The 12,146-nt window shown below is 40.1% G+C and overlaps 1 protein-coding gene across 2 annotated transcripts in view; it reads right to left on the minus strand.

Moving 5' to 3' along the window:
* LOC112215974 (forkhead box protein J3) overlaps positions 1-12,146 on the minus strand; it is a 96,406-nt gene that overhangs the window by 25,711 nt on the left and 58,549 nt on the right. For both annotated transcript variants that reach the window (XM_024375503.2, XM_024375504.2), the window contains exon 5: positions 1,574-1,657. In XM_024375503.2, coding sequence (XP_024231271.1) covers positions 1,574-1,657 — 84 coding nt within the window. The remainder of the gene's footprint in view (positions 1-1,573; positions 1,658-12,146) is intronic.

Below are 12,146 nucleotides of genomic sequence, written 5' to 3' on the forward strand. Positions count from 1 at the left end.
TTCCAGTGTTTCTTTATTTTTACTATTTTCTACATTCTAGAATAATAGTGAAGATGTCAAAACTATGGAATAACACATATGGAATCATATAGCAACCAAAAAAAAGTGTTAAATAAATCAAAATATATTTTATATTTGAGATTGTTCAAAGTAGAAACCTTTTGCCTTGATGACCGTTTTGCACACTCTTGGCATTCTCAGCCAGCTTTGAGGTAGTCACCTGGAATACATTTCAATTAACAGGTGTGCCTTGTTAAAAGGTAATTTGTGGAATTTCTTTCCTTCTTAATGTATTTGAGCCAATCAGTTGTGTTGTGACAAGGTAGGGGTGGTATACAGGAGATAGCCCTATTTGGTTAAAAAAAACACATTATGGCAAGAAGAGCTGAAATAAGCAAAGATCCATCATTACTTTAAGACATGGAAGTCAGTTAATTCGGAAAATTTCAAGAACTTTGAAAGTTTCTTCAAGTGCTGTCGCGAAAACCATCAAACGCTATGATGAAACTGGCTCTCATGAGGACCGCCACAGGAATGGAAGACCCAGAGTTACCTCTGCTACAGAGGATAAGTTCATTAGAATTAACTGCACCTCAGATTGCAGCCCAAATAAATGGTTCAGAGTTCAAGTAACAGACACATCTCAACATCAACTGTTCAGAGGAGACTTCATGAATAAGGTCTTCATGGTCAAATTGCTGCAAAGAAATCACTACTAAAGGATGCCAATAATAAGAAGAGACTTGCTTGGGCCAAGAAACACGAGCAATGGACATTAGACTGGTGGAAATCTGTATTTTTTTTAATGATTGTGTGGGGTGCTTTTCTGATGACACTGTTGGATATTTATTTAGAATTCAATGCACACTTAACCAGCATGGCTACCACAGCATTCTGCAGTGGTACGCCATCCCATCTGGTTTGCGCTTAGTGGGACATTCATTTGTTTTTCAACAGGACAATGACCCAACACCCCTCTAGGCTGTGTAAGGGCTATTTGACCAAGAAGGAGAGTGATGGATTGCTGCATCAGATGACCTGGCCTCCACAATCAACTGATCTCAACCAAATATAGATGGTTTGGGATGAGTTGGGACTGCAGAGTGAAGGAAAAGCAGCCAACAAGTGCTCAGCATATGTGGGAACTCCTTCAAGACTGCTGGAAGAGCATTCCAGGTGAAGCTGGTTGAGAGAGAATGCCAAGAATGTGCAAAGCGGTCATCAAGGCAAAGGGTGTCTACTTTGAAGAATTTGTTTTAACACTTTTTTGGTTACTACATGATTCCATGTGTTATTCATAGTTTTGATGTCTTCACTATTATTCTACGGTGTAGAAAATAGTAAAAAAATATATTTAAAAAATAACCTTGAATGAGTTGGTGTGTCCAAACTTTTGACTGGTAGTGTATATATGCTACATTTGTGCAAGCCGCAGATGACCGTTAACAGGACCAGTGTAAATTGTATGTGAGGAAAATTCAGCGGTGTCGGAAGCTGTTGCTTTCGTCCTGACTCCTGATGACCGGTCTTTTGGGATCACCTGGTCCACTCTAATTTGAAATCCAGTACTCACCATTTCTCCAGAGCGCGGCCTCTTCTTTGGCCTGGTGGGCAGTGTGTCCTCTTTAGGGTTGGTGTCTATAGCCCAGTAGGACCCCTGGAAACCAAAACAAACAAGATATTAACACTACCCACTGGGTAGAAACTGGTTGAATCAATGTTGTATTTACATGGAAAATACATTGGATTTGAAAAAAGTCATCAAATGTTGTTTTGAGGGTGAAATCGGCGACAGGGTTTCATGTGAATATTATAAAATCTGCATAAAAATAATATTTTCCCAACAGAGATGTGTTTCCATCAAATTGATTGGTTGTGGATAATAGGCTTTGTGTGATGATGTAGTGCAACTAAATATAACTTTTGTGGTTAAATTCATGTATCAAATAATGAATACAAGTTAAATAGGTTTGCAGCCATTTTCAACTCTACTGATGGTTTTGTCACAAAAAAATGTGTGCGTTACATAACGAATGTGCCACTCTGGTCTTGGCATGTGCACTCTAGCCAACAGCTGGCAGATACTGTATACAATGCGGGTAGGCTAGCCTACATGATGACATTATTATGGATTATTTTTGTCAAACGGCAGCCAAGAATCGATCATCATGTCACCAGAATAAGACCATCAATATTTATTGGAAAGAGCCTCAAGCTCATCACTGTGCACTTTCACCACCATGTGAAGTTCATCATTTATTTAATCTGTAGAGTAAATAACTGCATGCTTTCCAAGTCATCACATTATCGCGGGACCACACAACATATATCATCGTGTGACTCCAAGTTTACTTTTACGTGATGGTTATTATATCAATATTTGCATAAATGCATTTCCACCGCCATCTCTCACATAATGAATTTAACCAACACAAAAACGATCCCACCTTGTCTAGTGTATTTTGTTAGTCGATATTTGGTAAATTTACAGACAAATTTTCCATCAGGCCTCTAGTTAAAAGGCCTCTAGTTAAATTTTTTATGTACTTTACGCACATAAAAAGGTTGGACCTGATTACAGTAACCAAATGTCAATGTTTCCTACCTTTATATTACTCCAACTACCCCAATTCATGTTCTTAAGTAAAAAAACAATATAAAAATAGATGACACCATTAAAACCAATTAGGGTTTAGAACATTAAAGCCAATTATCTCAGAATAATCTTTTTGCTGATAGAACCTTATATTCCAAGCACTCGATATGTTGAATTTGTACCTATAAAACGTCAGATCTTCAATGTTATATCCAGCACAGAAAAAAAACAATAGGCTGGGCAGCACCTCCTACTGGAGCAGTGATCTACGTACAGCTACCCTTTGGTATCGTATCCAGGGTTTTTACCAAGCCCAGCCCTGCTTAGCTTTGATATTTGTCACTGACTATTACCAACCTGCTATCGTGAAAATTACTGTTTTGCGAGATCTCCACTTAGAAAACTAAATAGATTCACTATCAAAGTCACACCAAAGGATAGGTTTCGTTCTGCCCCTGAACAAGGCAGTTAACCCACTGTTCCCCGTTAGGCTGTCATTGTAAATAAGAATTTGTTCTTAATTGACTTGCCTAGTTAAATAAAGGTGAAATTTAAAAAATCACTTGTACAGTGCCTTCAAAAAGTATTCACATACCTTTTCCATTGTTTGTTTTAGTCTGAATTCAAAATGGATTAAATTGAGATTTTGTATCACTCTCCTATACACAATATCCCATAAAGTCGAAGTGGATTTTTATTTTTTTTATAATTCAAAATCCATTTTGAATTCAGGCTGTAACACGACACCTTCACTTTTTCCACATTTTGTAACGTTAAAGCCTTATTCTAAAATAGATTTTTTTAAATCCCTCGATCTACACATTATACCCCATAATGAAAAGCAAACAGTTTTTTTTTTACATAATAGCAAATGTATAAAAATGTTAAAAACAGAAATACCTTATTTACAGTGCCTTGCGAAAGTATTCAGCCCCCTTGAACTTTGCGACCTTTTGCCACATTTCAGGCTTCAAACATAAAGATATAAAACTGTATTTTTTTGTGAAGAATCAACAACAAGTGGGACACAATCATGAAGTGGAACGACATTTATTGGATATTTCAAACTTTTTTAACAAATCAAAAACTGACAAATTGGGCGTGCAAAATTATTCAGCCCCCTTAAGTTAATACTTTGTAGCGCCACCTTTTGCTGCGATTACAGCTGTAAGTCGCTTGGGGTATGTCTCTATCAGTTTTGCACATCGAGAGACTGACATTTTTTCCCATTCCTCCTTGCAAAACAGCTCGAGCTCAGTGAGGTTGGATGGAGAGCATTTGTGAACAGCAGTTTTCAGTTCTTTCCACAGATTCTCAATTGGATTCAGGTCTGGACTTTGACTTGGCCATTCTAACACCTGGATATGTTTATTTTTGAACCATTCCATTGTAGATGTTGCTTTATGTTTTGGATCATTGTCTTGTTGGAAGACAAATCTCCGTCCCAGTCTCAGGTCTTTTGCAGACTCCATCAGGTTTTCTTCCAGAATGGTCCTGTATTTGGCTCCATCCATCTTCCCATCAATTTTAACCATCTTCACTGTCCCTGCTGAAGAAAAGCAGGCCCAAACCATGATGCTGCCACCACCATGTTTGACAGTGAGGATGGTGTGTTCATTGTGATGAGCTGTGTTGCTTTTACGCCAAACATAACGTTTTGCATTGTTGCCAAAAAGTTCAATTTTGGTTTCATCTGACCAGAGCACCTTCTTCCACATGTTTGGTGTGTCTCCCAGGTGGCTTGTGGCAAACTTTAAACGACACTTTTTATGGATATCTTTAAGAAATGGCTTTCTTCTTGCCACTCTTCCATAAAGGCCAGATTTGTGCAATATACGACTGATTGTTGTCCTATGGACAGAGTCTCCCACCTCAGCTGTAGATCTCTGCAGTTCATCCAGAGTGATCATGGGCCTCTTGGCTGCATCTCTGATCAGTCTTCTCCTTGTATGAGCTGAAAGTTTAGAGGGACGGCCAGGTCTTGGTAGATTTGCAGTGGTCTGATACTCCTTCCATTTCAATATTATCGCTTGCACAGTGCTCCTTGGGATCTTTAAAGCTTGGGAAATCTTTTTTGTATCCAAATCCGGCTTTAAACGTCTTCACAACAGTATCTCGGACCTGCCTGGTGTGTTCCTTGTTCTTCATGATGCTCTCTGCGCTTTTAACGGACCTCTGAGACTATCACAGTGCAGGTGCATTTATACGGAGACTTGATTACACACAGGTGGATTGTATTTATCATCATTAGTCATTTAGGTCAACATTGGATCATTCAGAGATCCTCACTGAACTTCTGGAGAGAGTTTGCTGCACTGAAAGTAAAGGGGCTGAATAATTTTGCACGCCCAATTTTTCAGTTTTTGATTTGTTAAAAAAGTTTGAAATATCCAATAAATGTCGTTCCACTTCATGATTGTGTCCCACTTGTTGTTGATTCTTCACAAAAAAATACAGTTTTATATCTTTATGTTTGAAGCCTGAAATGTGGCAAAAGGTCACAAAGTTCAAGGGGGCCGAATACTTTCGCAAGGCACTGTACATACGTATTCAGACCCTTTGCTATGTGACTTGAAATTGAGCTCAGGTGCATCCTGTTTCCATTGAAAGGCACACACCTGTCTATATAAGTTCCCACAGTTGACAGTGCATGTCAGAGCAAAAACCAAGCCATAAGGTCGAAGGAATTGTCAGTAGAGCTCCGAGACAGGATTGTGTCGAGGCACAGATCTGGGGAAGAGTATTCGAAAAATGTCTGCAGCATTGAAGGTCACCAAGAACAGTGGCCTCCATCATTCTTAAATGGAAGAAGTTTGGAACCGCCAAGACCCTTCCTAGAGCTGGCCGCCCCGGCCAAACTGAGTAATCGGGGGAGACAGAGCTCCAGAGTTCCTCTGGGGAGATGGGAGAACCTTCCAGAAGGACAACCAGCCACTCCTCAGTGAAAGGTACATGACAGCCCGCTTGGAGTTTGCCAAAAGGCACCCAAAGGACTCTGACCATGAGAAACAGGACTTCAGACTGCGGCGAAAGTTCACCTTCCTACAGGTCAATAACCCGAAGCACACAGCCAAGACAACGCAGGAGTGGCTTTGGGACATGTCTCAATGTCCTTGAGTGGCCCAGCCAGAGCACGGACTTGAATCAGATCGAACATCTCTGGAGAGACCTGAAAATAGCTGTGCGGCAACACTCCCCATCCAACCTGACAGATCTTGAGAGGATCTGCAGAGAAGAATGGGAAAAACTCCCCAAATACAGGTTTGCCAAGCTTGTAGTGTCATACCCAAGAAGAATCGCTGCCAAAGGTGCTTCAACAAAGTACTGAGTAAAAGGTCTGAACACTTAAATCCATTTTTTTATACATTTGTAAAAATGTATACAACACCTGTTTTTGCTTTGTCATGTAGATTTGTGTCTTGATTGATAAAACATTTTCTTATCCATTTTAGAATAAGGCTGTAACGTAACAAAATGTGGAAAGGGGTCTGAATGGTTTCCAAATGCACTGTATACTCAGTCTCTCTGTGCATATCTGAGCTAAGGTTAACGCAATAATTGAATGCTAAGACAATGATTGCAAGATATTATCTCCTTGTTCCTTAGCCTCTTAATACTTGCATAACGGTTAACCTAGTCATGTGCATCTCATAGTATTCCGAGGGGTGATGCAAGGCTCGCAACTATGCGCACTGGATACGATTATGGGCCTATCGCATTCACATAGTAATGGAGTCAGATTGATGAATGTAGTTTATTATTAAAGTATTCAACATCATTTTTACACATCTACATAATGGAGACCCCTCATCCTCAGTTGATGTGGATTTCCGCCAACCTACATAATGGTTAGATAATTTCCACCAAACAAAATTGTGACATCCAGTTGATGGTGATCTTCTATATTACACTACAATAGTCTAGTCTAGTGGATAAACCATATGGTTCAAGAGAAAATAGCCTAATTAATTACAAAAGCATCTCATCAACAATGGCATTATTTTCAATTAAAGCTTTATTGAAAAAAGCATCTCATAAACAATGGCATGATTTACAATTAAAGCTAGTCCTTAATTGAAACAATAACAAAGCAGGCAACCCGCCTCTGTTTTGGTAAAAAGCTGAGATGGGCCTGGAGAAATGTAATCATTCTCAAATTCATACACAGAGCTACGGATGCAGGGACTGACCATGCTGTATATTAAAAAAAAAATCTAAATTATGGTTTTAACCATGTTTTGAGGCTATAGAGTGTTTGTTTACATTTACATGGTTTACAAAGTTTAGAGGAAAACAAAACCTCCATTTTGGGTTTTGATGGGGTTGAACTGAGCTCATGCGGCATTTATAAGTTATCACTTATGCAAAATCTGGTAACTTGATAAAGCACTCTAACTTCAATGACATCTTATTTTGACATTGCGTTGTTTTTAGCTGTATTGATTATGTACACTGTTCAAAAAAATAAAGGGAACACTTAAACAACACAATATAACTCCAAGTCAATCACACTTCTGTGAAATCAAACTGTCCACTTAGGAAGCAACACTGATTGACAATACATTTCACATGCTCTTGTGCAAATGGAATAGACAACAGGTGGAAATTATAGGCAATTAGCAAGACACCCCCAATAAAGGAGTGGTTCTGCAGGTGGCGACCACAGACCACTTCTCAGTTCCTATGCTTCCTGGCTGATGTTTTGGTCACTTTTGAATGCTGGCGGTGCTTTCACTCTAGTGGTAGCATGAGACGGAGTCTACAACCCACACAAGTGGCTCAGGTAGTGCAGCTCATCCAGGATGGCACATCAATGCGAGCTGTGGCAAGAAGGTTTGCTGTGTCTGTCAGCGTAGTCCAGAGCATGGAGGCGCTACCAGGAGACAGGCCAGTACATTAGGAGACGTGGAGGAGGCCGTAGGAGGGCAACAACCCAGCAGCAGGACCACTACCTCCGCCTTTGTGCAAGGAGGAGCACTGCCAGAGCCCAGCAAAATGACCTCCAGGAGGCCACAAATGTGCATGTGTCTGCTCAAACGGTCAGAAACAGTCAGAAACAGACTCCATGAGGGTGGTATGAAGGCCCGACGTCCACAGGTGGGGGTTGTGCTTACAGCCCAACACCGTGCAGGACGTTTGGCATTTGCCAGAGAACACAAAGATTGGCAAATTCGCCACTGGCGCCCTGTGCTCTTCACAGATGAAAGCAGGTTCACACTGAGCACATGTGACAGACCTGACAGAGTCTGGAGACGCCGTGGAGAACGTTCTGCTGCCTGCAACATCCTCCAGCATGACCGGTTTGGCGGTGGGTCAGTCATGGTGTGGGGGTGGCATTTCTTTGGGGGCCGCACAGCCCTCCATGTGCTCGCCAGAGGTAGCCTGACTGCCATTAGGTACCGAGATGAGATCCTCAGACCCCTTGTGAGACCATATGCTGGTGCGGTTGGCCCTGGGTTCCTCCTAATGCAAGACAATGCTAGACCTCATGTGGCTGGAGTGTGTCAGCCCGCCCGTTCCCCAGACCTGAATCCAATTGAGCACATCTGGGACATCATGTCTCGCTCCATCCACCTACGCCACCTACACCTACCTACGTTGCACCACAGACTGTCCAGGAGTTGGCGGATGCTTTAGTCCAGATCTGGGAGGAGATCCCTCAGGAGACCATCAGGAGCATGCCAAGGCATTGTAGAGAGGTCATACAGGCATGTGGAGGCCACACACACTACTGAGCCTCATTTTGACTTGTTTTAAGGACATTACATCAAAGTTGGATCAGCCTGTAGTGTGGTTTTCCACTTTAATTTTGAGTGTGAATCCAGACCTCAATCCATGGGTTGATAAATTTGATTTCCATTGATAATTTTTGTGTGATTTTGTTGTCAGCACATTCAACTATGTAAAGAAAAAAGTATTTAATAAGAATATTTCATTCATTCAGATCTAGGATGTGTTATTTTAGTGTTCCCTTAATTTTTTTGAGCAGTGTATTTTTGATGTTTTCAGTGTGTTTTGAACACTTTCTGAGAAAAAAAAAATGGTGCACTAAAATGACAAAAAGTTGAGTTAACTGATTAACTCTGACAGCCCTAATAGGAACACACACATGGATTATCCGCTCTCAGTCTCATAACCCAAAACAAGTTGATAATGTGAATACATACATGATTTAGCTATATTAATGTCTCTAAGGTGGCCAATCACAGTAACAAGAGAGATGTATTGCTAACCTTGTTTTACACAGTGGTTACCCCCCCGAGTTTAGGCTCTGGCCAGGTCCAAGTAGAGCTAAATCAGGTGAAAACCTCTGTGTCAAACTACAGGCCTCGGCCGAGGATTCCAGTTGAATTATTAAGTTGATTCGTTTTTCAAACAGTTCATATCCCTATGGCGGAGCTCAACACTCCTTGGTCAAAACAATATTGGTAAAACCGAAAAAGAAGGGTAGCCTGGAATCCAATTGAACATATCATTTTTGTTTCACCATTGTTACACTTCACTGATTCAGTCTGGCCATGCATTCATTGAAACAATTTTTGCGTATATGTTTAATGAGGGGCATTATGCAAAATGTGTCAGCAATTGCACCACCTTCAACCAACCAGATGACCAAGACTTTAGGCATAATTAATAAATCAGCAATTGACCACATGGGATTTGGGGCTAAATCGGAGGTAGATTTTTTTTTTGCAATATTATTACATTCACTCGACACAGATACAGTACACTTAATAATATTACAAAATTATGTTCATGTAAAAAAGGGTTTCATCAATTGTTTGTTTTTACATTAAGTCTAATCAATAATTTTCAACCTCATTGGTAGGCAATTTGATATGAAACACACTGAAACACAGACTCTGCTTTCTCATACCAAAACAGGTGGCTATTCAAAGTTAAAATTGCAACCATGAAAAACTGCCATTTGGACAGCTCATGAATTTAAAAAATAAATAATATTACTCTGCACATTTTTAAGTCATGCCCCACTCTGTCCTTGACAGTGTTTTAATGAGTTTTAGGAGGGCATGTCATTTTTTGAATGGTTTTCCACGGTTGCCCCGGTGCCATGCCCAGTTGATAATCACCCCAAAGGTGCCGTGCACATTTGATAATCACCCCGATAATTGCCTCAACTGAACCTAAACTATACCAAAACTAATTTCACACATATAACAGATGAAATAAATTAAGGAAAGTATGATGGGGGAGAAAGAGGGGGAAAAAGGGGGAAAGTGGGTGAGTTGATGAGCGAGGGGAGGTGAACGATGCATAATTGGGTAATCACCAATTGTGAATGAAGAACAGGGTGACCCATTATATTGTATTGATCTATTCTAATTATAATCTCAAAATGGTAAACCCTATATCAGTCGACCGAATCCAAGCAGTCCTATCTGTCTACTCTGCCCATCTCGGAGTACAACAGTGAGAACGTGCGTAATTTACAATGGCAAGAAGATCAAGATGATTGGATGCACATACTGTGTTAGTGATGCTACAAAATCTGAATGAAAACAATTCAAATGGTCGGAAAGAAATTAATCATGACATCTATGATGATTATTCTTCTGATTCTGAGCCTCAGCCTGAATCTACAGTGCCTTCAGAAAGTATTCATACCCCTTGACTTATTCCACATTTTGTTGTGTTACAGCCTGAATTCAAAATGGATTAAATACCAGTGGTGGAAAAAGTACCCATACTTGAGTAAAAGTAAAGATACCGTTTTATTTTTTTAATTTAATAGCCAGGGGAAAATGACTCAAGTAAACAGGTATATCTTCTTGATAACCCAGTAAAAAAATACTAATTGTTAAAAAAGTAAAAAAAAGTATTTTCTAAAGGCTGAAGTGAGGCTGAAGTAAAAGCTGTCAAAAACATGAATAGTAAAGTACAGATACCCCAAATAACTACTTAAGTAGTACTTTAAAGTAGTTTTACTTAAGTACTTTACACCACTGTTAAATATCCCATAATGACAAAGTGAAACCACATTTTTAGAAATGTTTGCAAATGTATTCACACCCCTGAGTCAATACTTTGTAGAAGCACCTTTGACAGCGATTACAGCTTTGAGTCTTCTTGGGCATGTCTGTACTGTGTCAGCTTTGCACATCTGGATTTGAAAATGTTCTCCCATTCTTTCTTGCATATTTTCTCAAGCTCTGTAAAGTTAGATGGGGAGAGGCAGTGAACAGCAATATTCAAGTCTTTCCACAGATTTTCAATGGGTTTCAAGTCTGGGCTTTGTCTAGGCCACTCATGGAGTTTCACATTCTTGTTTTAAAGCTTTCCAGCATTACTTTGGCTGTATGCTTGGAGTCATTGTTCTGTTGGAAAGTAAATCTCTGCACCAGTCTAAGCTCGTTTGCACTCTGAAATAGGTTCTCATCAAGATTTTCCTGAATTTGTCTCCATTCACTGTTCCCTCTATACTTACCAGTCTCCCAGTCCCTGCCGCTGTAAAGCATCCCCATAGCATGATGCTGCCACATGCTTCACAGTAGGGATGTGTTAGGTGGGTGATGAGCCTGGTTTTCTACAGACATAACACTTTGCATTCAGACCAAGGAGTTATATTTTTCTCATCAGACCACACAATCTTTTGCCTTATGCTCTGAGTTTTTCACGTGACTTTTTGTCAACTCCAGGCGTGCTGTCATGTGATTTTTTTTCTCAGGAGTGCCTTCCGTCTGGCCGCTCTCCCATAAAGCCCAGATTGATGAAGTGCTGTAGAGACTGTTGTCCTTCTGGCAGGTTCTCCCATCTCAGCCAAGGAACTCTGTAGTTCTATCAGTGGTCATTGGGGTCTAGGTCACCTCCCTGACCAAGGTCTTTCTTGCCCATTTGCTCAGTTTGGTCGGACTGCCAGCTCTAGGCAGAGTCTGGGTAGTTACATATTTTTTAAATGTCCCAATGATGGAGACCACTGTGCTCTTGGAAACTTTCTACATAGTAGAAATTGTTTTAAACTCTTCCCCAGATATATGACCTATGAACAGTTCCTTGGACTTCATGGTATAGTTTCTGCTCTGACATGCACTGTGGGACCTTATATGGAAAGGTGTATCTTTCTAAATCATGTCCAAACAATTGGACACAAGTGGACTCCAATGAATTTGTCGTGACATCTCAAGGAAAATCAAAGGAAATTGGATGCACCTGAGCTCAATTTGTAGTGTCATAGGAAAGGGGTGTGAATACTTATGTAAATTTGATATTTCTTTGTAATTTTCAATAAATATGCCAAAATTCTAAAAACCTGTTTTCACTTTGTCATTATGTGTAGATGGGTGAGCAATTTTTTTCATTTTAATCAATTTTGAATTCGGACTGTAAAGAAACAAAATGTGGAATAAGTCAAGGGGTATGAATGTTTTTTTACATTTATTTCACCTTTATTTAACCAGGTAGGCCAGTTGAGAACAAGTTCTCATATACAGCTGCAACCTGGCCAAGATAAAGTAAAAGCAGTGTGACAGAAACAACACATAGTAATACATGGAATAAACAAACGCACAGTCAATAACACAATAGAAACATC

This window comes from Oncorhynchus tshawytscha, linkage group LG16 (assembly GCF_018296145.1).
Source record: "Oncorhynchus tshawytscha isolate Ot180627B linkage group LG16, Otsh_v2.0, whole genome shotgun sequence".
NCBI lineage: Eukaryota > Metazoa > Chordata > Actinopteri > Salmoniformes > Salmonidae > Oncorhynchus > Oncorhynchus tshawytscha.